This window comes from Alligator mississippiensis, chromosome 1 (assembly GCF_030867095.1).
Source record: "Alligator mississippiensis isolate rAllMis1 chromosome 1, rAllMis1, whole genome shotgun sequence".
Taxonomy (NCBI): Eukaryota; Metazoa; Chordata; order Crocodylia; family Alligatoridae; genus Alligator; species Alligator mississippiensis.
This window is the reverse complement of record NC_081824.1, coordinates 464429958-464450274: the sequence shown is the minus strand read 5'-3', so window position 1 is coordinate 464450274 and position 20317 is coordinate 464429958. Positions and strand designations below refer to the sequence as shown.

General features: G+C 43.3%; 1 protein-coding gene across 6 annotated transcripts in view; it reads right to left on the bottom strand.

Annotated features, from left to right (window-relative positions):
* The window catches only part of TENM4 (teneurin transmembrane protein 4), a 766508-nt gene that overhangs the window by 215382 nt on the left and 530809 nt on the right, over positions 1–20317 (bottom strand). For all 6 annotated transcript variants that reach the window (XM_059722139.1, XM_019493579.2, XM_059722142.1 and 3 more), the window contains 2 exons: positions 19774–19872; positions 17348–17583 (listed from right to left, as the gene is read on the bottom strand). In XM_059722139.1, the coding sequence (XP_059578122.1) occupies positions 17348–17583; positions 19774–19872 (335 nt within the window). The remainder of the gene's footprint in view (positions 1–17347; positions 17584–19773; positions 19873–20317) is intronic.

Sequence of the window (20317 nt, the reverse complement as noted above, 5' to 3'; positions counted from 1 at the left end):
ACAAAGCTCTGTAATGAGGTCCCATAGATATCTTTATATTTGCTTACATTCCCACCTCTGCCCCCATCTAAAAAGAAGGTAACATTAGGGCTAGGGACAGACATTACCCATAAACCACTTTAAGTGATCAGAAACTGGTTTCAACCTGTAACAGAACAGATGTTCAGTGCACATCAAGCAGTTTGAAAATGGCTGACACCAGTTTGAGATAAACCTGGTTGAATGTAGTATCAGACTTAATGGATTTGGGTCAAGCTGGTTTATGCAATGTCTGCCCCAGATCCCTTGCTGGTTTAAGTTAAACCAGACTCCCCCAGCATGCTCTCTAGGCAGGGCGGGGCTCTCTGCTCCACTGCAGGGCTGGCCCCTCTCCTATGTTCCCTGATTGCAGCTCCAGCTGTGACTGCAGGCATCTTCCTGGTTTCCCCCTGCTCTTCCCCTCCCCTCCCCACACCCTGCTAAGCAGGGATCCCCTGTCCCCTCTGCCTTACACAGACACTTCTCAGCATTAGCTAGTAGCTAGCATTAGCATGCTGGCTACGGTCCATGCTGTGGCAGATGGGACAAAGGCAGAATCAACAGGTAACTGGTCGTGTCCCTCTGTTGTTTTCTTAATGGGGTGATAAACACTGAGTTAGGGGTGACCAAAACAGTGTTATCAATTCCCTGCTGGGCTGGTCAGAAGGGGGAGGGAGGGGCCCTTCCTAATCAGAGTGTCTTGCCAGGGCTCAGCATTGTGGAAGGGAAGGGATGACTGCTCTTGTGCCCCCTGGCTTCTAGCCTGAGCCACTGCAGGCACATGCCTGCACTTCTGGGATGTCTGTACAGTTACAAACTGATTCAGCTTAGCCAGGTTAGAATAACCTGCAAAGCTTCAATCAATTCAGGCTCAGGCTTTTTGAATGTCTGTCCCTAGCCTAGGAAAAGCCAGAATTATAGTGGCCTGAACAACTTTAAATGGCAACTATATCCCTATGTATTAGGACACTCTTTAAATACAAATTCACGGGCTATTTTTCCATCTCACCTCTTCTGGAAGGACAAAATGCAGGGAAACCTGAAGCTTCAGGATGGAGCATGCTCAGTGAAGAGGTGACCTGTGCAGTTACGATCAGCATTAGGTTTGCAAGAGGATGCAGCACGCTTAGCTACTCTCTGGAGATGCTGCCTGTGCTGCCCTATACAAAAAGGAGCTGTGAAGGGATACTGCCTTAATGTCTTTGCAGGGTTGCCACACAGGGCATGAGGGGCTGGGCATGCTCAGTGCAAGCAGACTCCTCTCAGAGCTGCCAGGTACCAGCAAGACCCTACTGAGGGAGGACTCAGTTCTACCAGATATAGGTGGATTTTCAAAGATACAGCAACGACATATTACCTGCAACCACAGCAAGGCTCTTGAGCAGATTCTGTACCACCCTGAGCCTTGGGCTGTCACCTGCACCTTTGCAAAATAGGTACAAAATAGTAGAGAGTCAGAATGGCCACATTTCATGCTGGTGAACAACTACATCAGATGCAAAGTGGAGGAGAACCAGGCCGTGTGTGCCTGACTGCACGTTACCCTGCTAAGGTGCCAATGTTTGAGACAATTTCAGCCATCATTTTGGATCTAGCTATTCTGCAAATGTGGCCATATCAGAATCACCAGTTACAATCAGGATAACTCTTGGCATGTGGCACATACAAGCCTTATCTTTCCCTATGGGCATTAGCTCTGGAAGGATAGCCAATATAAATCAACTAGCTTTGACCACTAGCATTATTTCTCCTTATAGTCTAAACCTGCCATTTTGTTCTACTCAGTGATCAAACATTAGAAACTGCAGACAGTTCCTTCTATACTACCAGATACAGTTTATTTCTTTAATGGACTCCTTCACTGACAACAGTGGCTCTTCTGTATTGCCACTAGAACCATAGTTAAAAGGGGTAGAAAATTTTAGAGAAGCCAAACAAAGGCAGATAAGGTCATTCTTACTGGTGACAAAATTTCTACATTAGATATGGGAACCATAGTTCAGCTGTAGAAAATGGACCATATGCCATTCAACAACTAAGTTATGCATGGTAATGCTTGAAACAGGTTGCCATACCCAGTTCTCAGCACTTTTGCTGCTGGTAGGCTTCTGACTGCACTGTGGACTGGGCTTCAGTGCAGGGCATGACCAAGTCAAGCTAAAAGGCAGGCAAGAAAGACTGGTTACTATGCGAGGGAATAGTAATTCTTACATTTAAACTTAATGGTCAGTTTCCAAGGAAACTCTGAATATCAGCTTTCCATTCATTTGCAGACAAAGTCATGGTGAGTCACAGTTTATTGCATTGGTGCTCCTGCCAAAGTCCAAAGGACCAGTCATGGAGCAGATCTGCCTTAAAATGGGCAGTGATGCTATCATCTCATTCTCAGAAAAAAAGAGCCTGGATTTCTTGCTGTTAAACAGGTCAACCGATTATATCACTTTGGTAGCACAGTTTAACAGCACTTTACTCACAGTTGCAAATATGTATCTCTAGTGGACATTGCATACAACATGCTCATATTTCAAATGGCACAATAAGCTAAAAACATAAAAAATGGATACAAGCAAATATATAATCCAACAGAAGTGTATGTAGTGTTCCTGCAGACAAGGCTTTAAAGGTAATTTCTAATTCATGCTATAAAAGAGAGGGAGGAGAATCACTGAACTCTAACTGAGGAATGTTTCTCACTGTCACTGACACCCCTAACTGAGCCTATTATTATGACTAGTTACCCCACACAAATGCATGGTATTTAAAAACAGTGAAAGAAAACCCATTATGGGAAATGTTTCTTTCTTTCTCTCTCTATTTAACTGCAATTAAATTATGTTATTTCACAGTAATTAGTATGAAATAAAAACACGGATTCAAAGAAAACTCCTTTCGCTAGATATTAAGATCTGTAAAATTGATTCCTTCTTAGAGTTTGTGTGCAAAGGTCAATTTGAGCTGTGAAATGAAGATTATAGCAGCACATCTGTGCCACTGTCGTAAAGGCTGTGCCAGCACTTTTACTGTTGATGGGGTTTCACCCCCCCCCCAACGGTGGTTTATAAAAACTATAAAATCTCAATACAAGCAAAATTTACTGATAAGAGCTGGGAACCCATATCCCCATTCCCTTCCTCTGGAAAAAGAAAAGGGAAGTAAATGAAGGCATACCGTTTTCCAAAAAAATCATTATAACCAGTGATGGCTTAAACATGGAAAGAGAGGCTTTGATGTTGTGACACTGACATGTGGTTTCACAATGTTGTAATGTAAGCATCAAGTTCAGAAAGATCCATCTGGAAGTACAGCCCAGATCAGCTCTTGATCAACGACACTCAACTGTTCTGGCCCATTTCTAAATAGAAGCAATTTTCCAATGGTTCCATAACCAGAAGAAAAGACAAAACTTTAGTAAAAAGCTCAGCCTAGTTCAGTGTTGAAGTAAAGGCAGAAATTAAAGGCTAAAAGAAAAAAAAAACCCAATATATAAGGAATGGAACAAAGAGGAAATGGAGGGTAATGATTATAAATCCAGAGGTTAAAAAGTGCAGAAAACTGATCAGGGGAAATTAAGTACATCGAGGAAAAATCACGACTGTTTGAACTAAGGACATAAGACGTTTTTTTTTAAGGTTTATTTGGAAGAAAAGAAATCCTGGGAATAGCACAAGCTTGTTATTAGACTGAAGTGGTAATGTGGTTAATACTGCTTCATGAAAGGTAGAAGCATTTAATAACTGTTTTTATTCTGTGTGTGAAAAGAAGCAGGATGATGAAATGCTATTTTATGAGGATGAAGTGGTCCTTTGCAGTTCATGAGTAACTGAAGAGGATATTAAAATTCATCCACAAGGGATGGATACTTTTAAAAATAGGAAGGTTCAAATAACCTGCACCCATCATTCTGAAACAAGCAGGTGATGAGGTCTCTGGAATAATGAGTTAATTTTTAACAAACCTTGGAATGGCAGGGAATACCCTGGAACCATGGACCACACGGGGTGTGGTTTAAGCCATCAGAAAATGGTTAAAACCTGTAGCAGAACAGAAGCTCAGTGCACATCAACCCATTTCAAAATAACTGAAACTGATTTAAGATAAACCTGGTTGAATGTAGTATCAGAATTAACTGATTTGGGTGAAAGTGGTTTATCAAACTTCTGTCCCAGACCCCTTCCTGGTTTAAGTTAAATTAGAGCTCCCCAGCATCCCAGCTTTCTCTCCTGCCTTGGTCTGGGCTGTGCTGTCTGCTCTAGCAGAGAAGGGTTGGGGCAGGGGGCAGAGACTGGCACCCCTCCCCCAGGCAAACCTCGGCTGAGGTCTGGGGCAAGGGAGGAGGGTAAAACACTCCTTTCCCTGGCTGAACCACCCCCCGCCTTACCCCAAGTACAGCTGCCCTGCCCTGCTAAACTTACTGACAGTTACTGCTGGCTGTGACTGTGGACTACAAATCCCAGAGGCACCTGGAAACAGGAAAAAGAAGTGATAAGCAACCCTGCAGAGTCCTGTTTCTGTGATTCTGGACTGCAAATCCCAGAGACCTTGGGGCAGCAGGAAGAGGAAGTAAATACACAGCCCATGCTGGCTACATACCAGAAAGCCATGCTCTAGTGTCCCCACAGCTTCTGGCCTAAGCCACTGCATGTATGTGGCTGCATTTTCTGAATCTAAAGTGAATATGTTGTTTCTCAATTTAATCTCTGCAGTTTAGACTAACCTGCAATGACTGAATCGATTCATCCTCTAGCTTTTTGACTGTCTGTACTAGCCCAGAAGGCTAGAAGTGTGCTAAGGCTGGGCTGTTTTTCAAAAAATGATACGGAAGCTAGAGCCTGGTTAATTTACATCTAATGTGGGCAAAATAACTGAAAAGGACTAAATTTCAAAAGAATATATAAAGAATTAAAGGATCGGAATGTAAATAAAGCCAATCTGTATGGTTTATGGAAAACAGGCCTTATCAAACAAACCTTATTTTATTGTTTGAAAGATGCTTTGACTCAGTTCTGCATGACATTTTGTTTAAAAAAACCCAACATTTTATACTATTGACAGAACACATTACAGGGATTAAGAACTGCCTAGTGAACAGACTCCAAAAGTGTTCATCGCTAAGGAATCAGCACTGAGTAGGGGTCTTCCTAGTGGCTTGGTACTTGTCCTGATTCTATTCAACATTTAAATCAATGATCTGGAAGAAGATATACATTTGTGGTTCATAAAATTAATTTGTAGACAATGCAAACACTGGCCAAGCGTAAATAATGAGGAGGACAGAGCTGTTGTACAAAGAGCTTTGACTTGCTCCATAAACTAGGTCCATTTAAACGGAATGCATTTTACTACCACCAAATGCCATTTTATACAGCCAGGCATAAGAAATGTGGACTGCACCCCAGAAAGCGGTGACTCTGTAAAAGATTTAAGGATTGTAGTGGGCAAGCAACTTGTCCTAAGTACTCTCATTGACTCTGTCACATGCCGGGTTGATGTCGTCCTTGAGTGTATAACCCAAGGAAGAGAGAGCAGAAGAGCGGTGCATTTTGCCCCTGTACAAAATTGGTGAGAATGATATAGGAGCACTGCCAGTGCTGGAGTTTATGTTGTAGCAAGGATGTTGAAATATTGGAGAGGGTACAGGAAAAAGCCACAAAAATTATTCCAGGGCTGCAGAAAAAAAACTTAGTGAAGGATTTAAATAGCTCAATCTGTTTAGTTTATCAGAGAGAAGATTGAGAAGTGACTTGATTACTGCCTGTAAGTACTTTCGTGGGGAGAAAATACCTGGTAGTGAAGGGCTCTTTAATCTAGTGGAGAAAGACATAATGAGGACTAATTGCTGGAAGCTGAAGCCAGGCAAATTCAAATGAGGCACTGGATTAGCCACTGGAATAAACAACTGAGGGAAGCGGAGGATTCTCGATTTCTTCGTGTCTTCAAATCGAGACCAGATGCCTTTTAGAAAGGTAAAAATAACTTGTTGGACTGAGTACAGAGACAACTGGGTGAACTTTTACAGCCTGTATTATGCAGTAGGTCAGGCTAGATGAGCTAAGGGTCCCTTTTGGCCCTAATCTCTATGAAATGCTGAGAAGCCCATTGCACATCATCTGAAATTTTCCATTGACTTCAACAGGCCCAGAATCATGAGTCCCTTTGAGAGTTCCTTTGTCAGTATGCTTCTTAGTGTGGTTTTGAAAGACTGAACTATTTCTCCAAGTAAGAATTCAGTGTCCTGGTGCCAGAGATTACTACCAATTGTTACCATATTATGCCTCCATTTTCATCAAGCTTTTTTTTTTTTAATGCACTTTTTAAAGCTCCTGTTAAGCAGTTCAAGATGCTTGCATGGAGGGCCCCACAGAAATACGATGACATGGCCACTATCGATTTCTGGTGAAATTCTTTTGTAAAACCCAGCAGTGAATGTGTACAGCTTTCTTGAGCATGGAAAATGGAAATCTGAAGAAGCCAAAGTTATTTGCTAATAAACCCCTGAAGCTATAAAATGAACATGCCTTAAAATTATAAAAGTTCAAAATATGTTCAGGTTTTAAACTTGTCTCCAAGTCTGCACGCTGGCCATCGTTTATAAGGTAAGTGCTTCTAAAGGAAGTCAGTGTTGCTAGTTCTCGTTAGCTTCTGCCAAGAACAGGAGATAATTCTTCTATCATTTTAAGCAATATTTCTGACAAAAGACAGCTCCCCTCCCATGGTTTATAAATGATTATGAGTTTCCCTCATCCTCTACATTATTAATATCAGGAACTTGGTTAGACTCAAAGCGGGTTTAGAGACATGCTCCACAAGGCAGGGAAGTTGGGGCACTTTAACTAGTGAGCCACGCTGATTAAAAGCACCTGAGCATCGTGTGCATCACCGTCCCTGCACTGAAAAAATGGCAGCGGGGCACTTTGAACTAAAGCTTATTCGACGGGCTTTGATTCAAAGCGCCCCGCCACCATTTTTCAGCACAGGGACGCTGATACACGTGATGCTGGAGGCTGCTGGAATGCATTAATTTCTGCGCTCCAGCAGATTTGATTAATTGAGTCTGCTCTGCCGCACTAGCTTTGCAGCACATCAGAGCAGCATCCCTGCATGTGTATAGAAGCCCTAAATGCAGAGAATGATCTATAAGCATGTTTGCATGGTTAGTTTCCCACTACCTGTCTGAATGAATTGATTGCCACAAGAATAGCTCTAAAGCAGGATCTTGTATCTCTGACACCTTTATTTGAAACCTGCAGTTAAATCATTTCAGCTTCCCGTTGCCTGAGCTATAAACGTAACTGTGGCTGCTGTCCAAAGACATAATGCCAAGCCAAAAACACAAAACAAAAAAGAGTCGCTTGCTGTCCTAGAACACAAAAGGTTTCTTCTGGGTCTGGGGATCAAATAAAACCAAATTTCAGTTCTTCTCAGCTCCACAATGTGCCTAAAGCAGCAGCAGCAGCAGCAGCAGAAGAAAAAAAAATCATGGACAGAGTAGGAATGGAAATGACTTGCCCTTCCTGAGTTTTGTCCTTCACTTGTTTCTTCTCCCCAATGATTGGTATCTTGCTTACAGGTACAGTACTAAAGTGCAACCTTCTCTGCTCTCTCCTTGCAACTGAGATAGCAATATATTGAACTGCACTTTGGAGAGCTGTAGCTATTTTATACAACTTCAGGGTGGGGGAGGTGGGGAAAGAGACTGGGGCTTGGAAAAGGGGGGAAGGTTAGAGTGATTTGCTTGTTCAGTGAAAGTCTGACCAGGGTAAGCTTCTATTTCCAGTTTGCTTCAGGTGGCTTGCTCTAGCTCATCCTGCATGTGTACACTGAACACCCTCATTGCCCTTGATGCTGTTCATTCACAACAGTAGAGTGTGAATGAGGCTAGCACATAGAAGGGCAGGCCTCAGAAATTCCCCTTGCCCAGACTGTGGGACAAACTAAGGGATTCCTGTGAGCTGCTCCAAATCAAGCCCTTTTCAAGTGACAGTCATTAGGTCCATTTGGATGGCACCTTTCCATCCAGCTGGAGTCCTTTCCGTGCCTCGGAGTCCCAGAGGTAATGGACATGAGCAAGATTTGGAGTTCCACACTGAGATTTCCAATGAGAGCATTTAACACTGGCTAGTAGGCTTGGCATCGCACAGGCATATCATCCGCTGTTCATCAGATCACTTTCCAGAATGAGGAGGTTTGTTGTTTGTAATCCTTCCCAAGGTCTGGTCCAACTCCTGTTGCAGTTGGGGGCATGGGGAAAATACTGTGGACTCTATTTGAGCCTGAAGACTGAGTTTGATTTTCCTGGGCACATTTACATATTATATTACTGCAATTCAATACGCCCTGGTGCAGTTCTCACTGGAGTTTATTGCTCCTGAGTGCAGCATTTACACATGTCCAGGACTGCAGCCCCAGATGGCAGAGGGCACAGGGGGTCACCCTACTAGTCCAGAGCTGCTCTGACCAGGCTCAATGTGCAGCAGAAGGGCTGGTTGGGGCACAAGGGTGCTCCAGTTCAGGACTAGGTGGCAGGCAGCTCCTGCACTGTAGCACCCTCATGTCCCAGGTAGCCCCAGTCACTATCGACACGTGCACTGTAGCAGAGACAATAACTCAGCCATAGGGTAGTACTTGTGTTGGGCAGTACTATCCTATGATGGAGTTAATTAGTTTACTCCAGCCTAATAGGGGCACATATGTAGATGGTGATGCTTTACTGCGGAGCTAATTAGTCAACTGCAGTAAAGTATCTTGTGTAGATGCGCCCCCGGCACCCATTTTGCTGTAAATGGAATCGCTCCTGATGTGTTTGAGAAGAGAGTCGAGCCCATCGTTCTCAGACAAATATTACATGTCACAATGCATTTTTATAAATGTTCTTGTAGGCGGTTTCTTGGAAGGTGATTAGATGCCGTGGTGATGGCACCTCTGTGAAAAACTGGAGAGACAATCAGCCATTTTTGAGGGACTGTCATGGATTATAATGCTTCTTCAGTGCCTAGCACAAAGGAGCCCAACTTGTATGCATGTATAGGGACCATCATGATAAAAATCTCTGTTGAATAACACCCCTTACACTTCAATATCACCTTTCATCCCTGGATCACTATGTTTTGCATATATCAATTATGTTTTACTCTCTCCACGAAACAATCATGGCTTAAACATATTAATTAAAATGGGCACAGTAACTCAGTGACAGAACAAGGAGTAGATCCCTGGTGCCAAGTCCCTGGTGCCAAGTCCCCTGTTTTGAGCATCACATCAGCATTTCTGTGTAGTGTGAAGGCTCTGCTAGGCAGGATCTGTTAGCATGACATTTGTGTCCTCCTTAGGCTGAGATTTGATTGAAATAAAGAATGGAGAGGCTCCTGTGAACTGAACAGGGAAAAAAGCAAATGCCGACATACAAAAGCGCAAAAGAAAATGAAAACGAATTAATCCTGAACGATAAAATAAAAATGAAAACAGAAAATTAAAGAAACCTGTTAGCAAGGCAACAAATTGGCTTATAGTTAGGGTGAGTGAAAGTCTTAATAGTTATAAATTAAAACCTAGTTATAAATGTAGGCTAAATAAATAGAGTGCAAGCTGAAGAATGAAGCATTACTGACTCCACTTACTGACCTCAGGTGGCACAGAGACACCATGGTAATTGGTGTATTACAACTGCATAGCAAACTAGTTAGAGAGCTAAAAGCTTTGCAGCACTGCTTTAAATTAGGTTTTGTAGTCAGCATTGAAGAATCATGGCAAAATTGAGCTGAAGTTAGCTTTTGGGACAATCTTTCAACAACAAAAAGAGAGATGCCTTATAAACACATCGCAGTCCTAGAACAACTCTATTGTCAAAGCCTTTTGCCTGTGGCAAGCTTCGCAGCTTTTTAAGTGAAGCTGTGGCTGTAAGGAGTTCAAACAAATGGAGAGCTGAAATGGTAGAGAGAGATCTGACTCCAATCGAATGAGTGCCTGTTTTGGCTCCGTAATACATTTTCCATCCCTGGCTTTAATTTGAATCAAATGCTCATCTCTTTTACTGTTTGTGCATTACAACCGCAGCACATGCTTAAATGAGGGAAAATAGCAAGTGCCTAACTACATCAAGTTATGCTTCCATCTAGCCCGGTATCTGCATCAGGCAGTGGATAATACCTTCTGTTTCAGAAGAAAGAACCTATTCTCCAGCGCTAATTCACTTACAAGCCAGCCCTGTTTCTAGTAAGCAGCCGAACAGCTGGTAGGCATGAAAGATCTGGATGACCTACCAGGTCTTTTCCATTTCTAATGTTTATAATCTCTGTGGCCATGTCCAGATGAGCGCAGCCATGTGGTATGTGGTGCCGCAGACCCATCTGTGGCGCCACACACCACACATTCAGGCGTTCCTCAGGCTGCTACTTTGCAGCACCGCGTGTTTTTTTGACCCTGGGAGATCCTGGGGTCAAAAAAAATCCACATGGAAAAAAAGGTGGCGCAGCACACATGGTGGCAGTATGCATCGCCCAAAACCAAAGCCTAGCCGACTGGAGTCACACTCCAGCTGCCGCCCAGGCTCCCAGCTCCAGATGTGCTGCGGCTGCAGATTTCCCAGCCCCCAGGACCCCAGGTAAGACTGCTGGGGCCTGCACAGTTGCTGGCCCTAGCCGCCCCTACTCCACCTAGGGTAATCTGCCACGCACCAGAGGGCACATGGCCTGGGCATTCCCAAGGGACTGCTGCTGCTACTTGTCCCAGGGAAACCAAACATCCAAGGTCATCAGGACGCGGCCTGCGAGGGCAGATGCTTTACTCCCAAGCTGTGGAGTGATAGCATGGCTTTCTTGACAGTCCTTATACCAAATACAAGACTCTGTAGGTCTGTGACCTGAAGAAGAAAGTTTTGCATTCAAAAGTGTGTCTAACTTTATCCCAACTATAAAGTTGGTCCTCTAAAAGATATCAGCCCCAAAAATCCTTGCCTTTCACATAACTCCTCCACCATCATGGCTACAACACTACCAAGACTCTATAGGCAGAACAGCTTTGAATACTATCTGCCTATCTAAGACCTATCCAAGACCTATCGGCCCCAACCTTCCCCTCAAAGTCTATCAATACAAGACTACACATAAGATTCCCCAAATGCTACCTCTTTAGGTTGCACTGAAAAAAGGCTCTTTCCCCTGCAAGCAAAATCGTCCAGATCTGCAGGAAAGGAGGTGATATTTGGCCACCTGTGTCACTTGGCACATGGGTGGAGATCTCACCACAAGCCAGATGGTTAAATACCATGGAGCAGGAAACACTGTAGTACAGTCTTCCTGTGCATAACTGAAAACAGTATAACTAGACAGTGACAAGTAAAATTACAGCCGTAATGTTTGTCATCATGACCTCACAGGGCAGTAAATTTGTGGGTTAGTTACAAGTGGACTAGAGAAAAAGTCTTTCCTTTCACTGCCTCTCATTTCACCACTTTTGCAGTTTCACTGTTACGGTTCTTCTCTTTTGAGTGCTCACCCTAGCAAACCAGCCCCTGCAAGATTTGGATATTTGGCTCCTTTCCTCCTTAAGCTACATGCACACTAACCTTTGCTGTGCATTGTTGCCATTGCCTTAGTAGGCAGCTTATTGTACATTTGCAAGGGGTGCACCAAGTAAATAAAAAACCTGGTTAATTCCTATGAAATACAGTTTCTGGTGCTTAATACCCTTTGTTCTTGTTTGCTTGCCATTCTCTCTCAAGTACAGTGACTCAGCCCAGTATAAGTTTTGACCAGATCACAATGTATACAAGATAACATGATGATCACCATCAGAGGTGTGCGAAGCGGGCCCTATTCGATTTGGATTCAGCCTGAATCAGGGACAGTGATTCGATTAGTTGATTCAGATCACTGTCCCTGATTCGATTTGGCTGAATCCAAATCTGGATTCAGCCCGATACAGGGACAGTGATTTGATTAGTTGATTCAGATCACTGTCCCTGATTCGATTTGGCTGAATCCAAATCTGAAGATTCAATGTTGAGTCGGAGAATCAGCAATTTGGACATGGACACAGCTTTAAAAGTTTTTTGTACATACCTTGAGGTAGCAGGCATGGCTCGTGATTGCTGTGATGCTTGGGCGCATGGAGCATCCCACAGGAGGGGGGAGGGTGGGATGGGACTCTCCATGTGCTCAGCGGCAAACCCAGAAGTGAACTGGAAGTCCACTTCCGGGTCTACCGAAGAGCATGCTGGGCCCCCCCCGCACTGCCCCCTCCCCCGGCTTGGCGATTGGCTGCAGGGGTACCCCGGCTGCCCCTGCCCAGACCCAGGGGGTGCCAGTCACTGAGCCGGGAGGCCACAGAGGTGCTCCCGTGCACTCCCTGGCGGACCCAGAAGTGGATCAGAAGTGCTTCTGGTCCACTTCTGGGTCTGCTGCCGAATGCTCTGGCGAGCCCCTCATGGTCCTGTGGGACGCTCCATGCACCCCAGCATCGCAGTGATCATGAACCACCCGCAAACCTGTGTCTACGTCCGAATCTCCGAATCTTTCTGAATCTCTCCGAATCGATTTGGAGGGTTCTGATTTGACTTGGAGAGATTAAAGGGTCCTCCGATTCAATTTGGATTCAGAGATTCAGCCACCGAATCAGGCTGAATCTCTGCTGAATCAAATCAGGGACCATCGCTTCGCACAGCCCTAATAACCATCCCCAGACTGGATTATGTTAAATTTGGTCACAACCAAGACTATGGATTCTTATCCTCTTACCTGGATTAGCTTTTATAACATGCTGTGTCCTTTAAAATGGTTAACTGCTTTGTTTTTCTCTCTCCTACCCACCTTGCCTCTCTCAGCAGTGTCCTTTCCGTTCTCCTCCACCTTTTCTTCCCTTTGTATTCTAATTACCACTTCCTATTTAGCAGCTCTGCCTCCTGCAGTCCCTTCACAGCATCTGTCTCTGCTTATGATAGCTTATGCATCTCTGATTTAGTTAGTCTATAAGGTGCAAATCTGCCTTGCCTTCTGCCTGACTTCAGATTAACACAGCTAAGTATTTCTCCCTAGAGGTTACCAGCCATTGAAGTTTTTTGGGCGCTTCCTTATTTCCCACTTTTTCTCTTCAGATCTTTAAATGAAAAAAAAACAACCCAGCAAGATAAGACACAGACTATTAAAGATCATAAAATCTTTAGTAAAATAGTGGGAAAACATTTTGCTGCTCTAAGCCTTAAGTGGAGGATTTACTAAATGTTTCAGATGTGTTTCAAAAATGCAAGTGGCTCCTGCAGAAAGCTTCAGAAAAAGACCAGCAGTCTCTTTCTTTTACTGCTGATATGCCTATTCTGTCTTTCTGCCCACCATGGTTGAATCCAGACACCAGGCACAGAAAAGATACCAACAATAGCAACATCTCTAGTGGACTTCCTCAACTTTTTCCTCTTTTCCCTCTTCAGTGTAAGAAAACTCTGCCTGGGGATATTCTATAATATAAATGAAAGACTGTGGCTTGGTGGCTACTGTGAATTTCCTTCCATTCGAGCATAAACTGCTACACAAGCGAAAGAATAATTAAATGCAAAACCTTGCCATAGATGTGATCCAAAACCTATGTGCTTCAATAAACATTCTTCCAATGGCTTTGTTCAGCATTGGATGAAGCCAATGGCCACTAAAGGGACAATTTCCACACTTACTCTTAACAAATAAGATCAAGGGGCCAAGCTAACAACACTCAGAAGGCACCATATGGGCTAGCTTTTGCCACCAGTGGGCACATTTACACAAGCAATTAATGTGCCTGAATAAAGTCCAGTACAGTTTGCACCACAGTTTATTTCTCCTGGCACAGTCTTTACACGTGAGCTCAGGATTGCAGGACATGGAGCCAGGGCAGTGCATAATACAGGCCGTAGGATAATACTTCAGTCAGGAAGTGCTATCCTACAGAGGAGTTCATTAGTTTACTCTCGCCTAATAGCGCTGGATGTGTAGACAGTGATGCTTTATTGCAGAACTAATTAGTTAACTCCGCAGTAAAGCACATGTATAGACGCCCCCAGTGTCCAGTAGTCCCTTTGCCATTCAACCAGTCTGAGTGAAATCAATAGGAGAGAATTACAGTCAACCTGAGTTACGGTATCTATATAGCCATGCAAACAAATTAGCATATATATAAATATCAATACTGAGAGAATAAATAAGAATTTATTTTGCAAACAGATAAGCACGTTAAAAAATGCTTTGTTATTGAGCGCTTTGTAATTTCTGACAGAATACCCCACTTCTTGCCAGGACTCGAGAAATATACAATTCTTTTGATTTTTTTTATCTTTTTTTTTTTTTTTTCCTTTTGGGTTAGGTGATGCAATTCTTATCTGCAATTTGACGGGATGTAGAAAATAATTACAAATGAAAAGGTTATTCATAATTTTTAAATGAGTTAATTAGTAAACCCAGTCAGAGTCACTCATTACAGTAATTAATAATTGATTATACTTGAAATTAAACACAATTTTTCATCAAAATCTAATTAAATATCTGCTTTTTTGCCTGCTGATTAGAACACTGGCTCTGGTTGAGACAGTCTTGGTTAAATATGTTTGTGCTGAGCTGAACCGATTAATTTGATTTTTAATAATTGATAATTCCTTTAGAAATTAGCCATTATGACCCATAATTGCAGCAGTTCAACTTGATCAGCATTCCTGGCATCTTGCCAGCCATATACAATGCCTGGCAAATGCCACAAAATTCATTTGGAAAGGACCTTCACATATTCTATGGACCCAGGAGTGCCTGAAGTAAAACAGGACTTTGACTTCCTTCAAAACTTTGTAAAGGTGTTTAAGCAGAAGAATATTAAGGGGCAAGCCAGTATCCGCCGCTACCTGTGATGCATCAAACTGCACATATATCCACAGTCATAATTAATGGACACCCACGTTCTAAGTGACTTATGCAGAGATTCCCCTGACACACAGCGATAACGTCCAGTTGAACCCTGCTCAGTGCACCAGGATAAATGAGGCAGGCTGGCCCAGGCATAAGTAGCAAATGATGAAATTTGGCTGCACATTCTATCAAGCTACTACTGATTTAATACTGCTAAATTAATCATTTCTGCTCCTCTTCTCATCGTTACAAAAGTGACCAATGTGGTACGAGGCAGCAGTGGAAACGAATCAGTCATTAAAGAAATGCACATCAAGGGAACATGGTAAAAGCGATCCTTTGTGGCAGCAATAATTATACACATGCGAAATGACTGTGAGAAATCTTGCAATGCAGGCTCTGATTTTCTGGTTCTAACCGCAACATTTTATAGATCATTAACCTACAGGAAGTTACTGTAAAATCAAAGAAAATGGCTCACTTGTGCCATGTGAAACAGGCTCTTTCACCTGTGGTTACAGCCATAGGGGCAGGATAACAGGAGTTTGTATTGCTGCCAATTTAAAAGAGGCTTCTAGCAATGAATCTTTATAACCTGAATGCCGGGTTTATCAGCAAAATGGGGAGAAAAATGAATGGTTACACCTCAGCCTTGTAAGCTAAGGAATATTCTTTTCACCTTTGATAGTTGGTTTCTCCTTATAATAAGCACTAGAAACCTTTGAAACCCAGGAAACTAACTGCACACAAGCCAAAAAAATAAAATAATAAAACTGCCAGTGCTGCATTAGCAACACAGACCTGTATTTAAAGTAAATTCTTCCCACTTCCCCTTAGAAGATCCTGAGGGATCACATCCAGAACCATTTGCTTAGTTCAAGTTCTCCTCCTTCACCCTTCGTTCCATTCATTTCAACAGGATTACTCACACCACAAAGGACTTGTCTACATGACGAAGCTGCTGCTGCTATAGCTATAATTATATAGCTATGTTAGCAGAGCCCCCTGCTGTAAATGCAGCTCACTCTGACAGAAGGGTTTTGCTGCTGGTGTAGCTGCACCATCTCCCCAAATGGTGAATACATAAGGGGTTTTGCCAACACAGCCATTTCGGCCAGGAGGTGTTATTTTTTCACACCTCTAGCTGACAGAACAGCACTGTGCACCATGGACCTGGCTTCTGTCAAACAGGATTTAGCTTCAGAGTAAGCAGTGGAGTAAGGGCACAGGCTGTATTTCAGGGTTTGGGTTTTGACCCTCTTTCCATTGAAGGTGGAAGAAGGAAGCTCACACTGACTGGGATAGAAGCATGATTAGGTTGCTTTTTTTAACAAGGAGACAATGTAGGACTTGCTTCACCTCGCTATATTCTCCCCACAAGAAAAGCAACTGATGCTCTTTAGAAACAGCACAGCATATGGAACAGGTTTGCCTCCAGTTCTGCACCAGAGGGCGAGTCTACATGAGACGTTTACTGCAGAGTAGCTTATTTAGCTACGCAGTAAATGTCTCAGCATCTACATGTGCAGGGCAATTAGGCTGGAGTAAACTAATAAACTCCACACCAGAATAGTACACGTAAATACAAGTACTATCCTCCTGCAGAGTTTTTTACTCTGTAACACTGCATGTGTAGACACTGATGGGGCTGGCTGGGGCATGAGAGTACTTCAGCCTGGGGGCTACAGCCACACTGGAGCACCCTCATGCCCCAGCCAGCCCCTCCACAGCATATTGAGCTGGTATGGAGCAGCCCCAGGCTGGTAGGCTGATCCCTGGTGCTCCCCGCCAACCAGGGTTGCTCTGACCCAGCTCGATGTGCTGCGTTCCCAAGCGCAAATTCAAACGATGCATCACGGAGCAATAAACTCCAGAGTTTATTGCTTCACATTAATTGCACATGTAGATGCATCCCATTAATTGCACAGGTAGATGCATTTATTGCACATGTAGATGCATTGCTTGCTTCACATTAATTGCACATGTAGATGCATCCTATTGATTGCACAGGTAGATGCATTTATTGCGCAGGTAGATGCATTTCTTGCTTCATAATAATTGCACATGTAGATGCATTTCTTGCTTCACATTAATTGCACATGTAGATGCATCCTATTGATTGCACAGGTAGATGCATTTATTGCGCAGGTAGATGCATTTCTTGCTTCATATTAATTGCACGTGTAGATGCATCCTATTGATTGCACAGGTAGATGCATTTATTGCGCAGGTAGATGCATTTCTTGCTTCATATTAATTGCACGTGTAGATGCACCCACTGCAAAGCACAAGAGGTCCAATTCTACTCCCTGTGACCACCCAGCAACCCCAGTGAAATCAAGGGGCTTGCGCAGGCATAACTAAGAGGCCTATGTGTTAGTGACTACAAGTGTCACTGCCTGGGCACTGCAGTTTCCAAACGTTTGCACCGCAGGGAGCTCAGAATAGAGGAAAGAAAGGAGAAATCAGCTTACCGATAAAATATGCCAGCAGGATCACGAGGGTGACTGAGATGATAATGGCACTCAGAGCGGCACATTTCCAGTTACAGTACTTATAGGGCTTCTTCAGGTTAAAGGCAGGCCTAGAGAATGTACTTCTGGGAAGGGGCCTAGGGGGAGGTGAGTACACAGTGCTGGACGTCAGGGGGTATCCTGGCGACGTTGTACAAAAGAGGGGCGAGGTGCCTCCAGGTTTAAACAGGAAGTGCCTGAGGGAAGAAAGACAAAGAAGCAGGTGACTCCTCCCCAGAATAAACGCCAAGAGAGAATTCAGAGCATGGTCATGGCGGCGGCTGTCGGGGCGAGGAAAACAGCTTCACACAATGCTTTCTAAATACATGGACTGCATGCACAGAAGAGAAGAAGAAAAGAAAAGAAAAGAAAAGAACAGACAAGTCACACAGAGTCAGGAGAAACATCACAGTGTCAACGAATACCACAGAGAAGCCTTCAGCGGCAAGAGACGTCTCCCTAAGAAGCTGACACCGTGGTGAAATGAGACATCCCAAATACAGCTGGGGTGGACCAGTCATGCCAGCAGTACTGAAGGGGCCCTCGTCCTGCTCCTACCAAACCATCTGAGGGGATCTGAATGAGAGCAGTGTGAGAGGGCAGAGACACCCCAGCATTGCCCAAATGTACTGATCACAGCATGAGAGACTCTTTTGCTTTGATTCGCTCAGCGGGCACGGGGAAAGGTCTTTTCACAAGCTGCAGTGGCACTTGTTTTTCCACTGCAGCAACATTAATGCAGCGGCCACATTTTGGCCCCTATATTTGACATACGGCTTGAGAGACAGCATGTCTACATGTCGCCCTACAGCAACATAGCAATGTGCCAGTCTCTGTACGACATGCTACGGCAACATAACGATCATGTGTGTCATGCATATTTACGACCACCAGCGATGTTGCTGTAGAGGTGCGTTCCCTGGGTCTAGCGAACATGCTGCTATGCCAGCAGAGCAACAAAATGTACCCATGCGCTGTGCATATGGTGCAGTAACCACCCATACTGCGCCATGCTTTAGTACTTCCAAAAGGAAGTGCATCCTATTAATCCCATTAATTAATCCCAAAAGGAAGTACTAAAGCATGGCGCCGTAGCAATGTCACTGTATGGCAACGTGTAGACACACCCAGAGAACAATACAAAGCATCTAGTCCAAGCCTTGTTAGTCAGAGGGAGGAATCCCATTGACTTCCCTGGGAGTTGGGGGAAAGTCAGTGGAGAGCATTTAAATCCCTCTACTCTAGGATATTTTTCAGGAGTAAGAGGAAAAGGCGAAACAGTGACAACTTGGGTGGCATGTCTGATTCTCCAGTGAAAACCTGGAGCATCTTCAATTGTATGGGATCAGAACTAAGATCAGAACCTGATGCAGCTAGTATTTTTTGACTTCAGTTTTATGGGCCAGACCTTCATTTGGCGTAAATTTGGTTTGCACCCTATATTTTTATCTCTTAGATGCATGCATACTAATGGGGGGGGTGGGGGTGGGGAATCATCTCATGCAGACATATCAATATGAAAAAAATCCCAGAACAATTTGTGCAGTCTAAAGGAACATGGGATACTTTGAATCTGTGTTTACACTAGCACAGCAACCGTGCTTCTTGGAAATACGAGATAAGTATAGTGCGCGAAAGCACAATTCATCCTTTCTACTAGGGAACTATGTTACCACTTTAATTCTAGCAGTGCCTCCACTATTTTGATTTGCTTTGTTTTATTTAGATACAGGTTTACTGGTGCCTATTGAAGAGGCATCTGCAGTGACCAGCTATACCAAGCAGTACTGGAACTCTTGATGACTACTGAATTAGGAAACCACCAAGGTGCAAACCTTCAGACAGGCTGATGGGAGCTAAGCTGTTAGAAGCAGTTTAAAACTTAAAAGTTACATGTTCAAAGGTTAAATAAAAATGTCAGAATAGGATATTGCCTCAACATCAAAGGCCTGGCTTTAAAAGCTACACCAGCATCACTGTCATCAAAGTTAAAAGATACTTCTGCATCTTTCCAAGACAATGAACCTGGAGAATATCAGTATCACTGAGCCAGCAAGAAAGTAGTTTAAAGTCTTAACTGAAATGCAAGGAACGTTAGTCCACAAGGGACTGCAAATTGCTATAGGTATATCATCTTAATTAGTGAAATGACTTTCAAAACAGCAAAGAAAGCCAATGAGATGCTATGGATCATTAGCATATTAATGAAGCACCATTAATATGTACAGGACGCTGTGCTTCAAGCTCAGGAACCTCATTTTGGAAGCCATCTTAGACAACGCAAAAATGGTGTTGCCCTTAAAAAATCATGGAAGTGGCCAAATGTTTTCATGCAAGGATCATAATGACTGTACAGTAAACAGGAAGACCACATAAGTGTCACATACCCATCATTGTAAGCACCGTCATGTCGGGAGGAGGTGAGAATGTCCATCTCAATGAGGTTGTCCTGCAATGTCTCTAGGAATGTCTGCTTTGCTATGTTTCTACATACATATGGAAACATGAATGAAGCCAGTGAGTCATGCATCTATGAAGTGTGATCTTATAAACCACAATGGTTATAGTGCAGTTGTGCATGGAATTAGAATGATGGACCATATATTTATATGTATAAGACATTACACATATACATATATAGCATTTAAAAATGTTCACTTCTATAGATATACTATATCTATTCATATACAAATATATATAAACACACATATCCCTGTGTGCATATATATATATTTATAAATATAACGTTAGTTACTTGCTATCTACATACATTTGTATTGTGCTGCCAATGCAGCTGTCCAGAACAAATTATATATAAAACCTTTTGATACACTGGATTCAAAAGACCAAATCTTAGTTTAACACAGCTGTACTTCGATAATACGTCTGCACCGGTGGCTGTTACACTGAGGAGATGGCTTACTCTGCCCC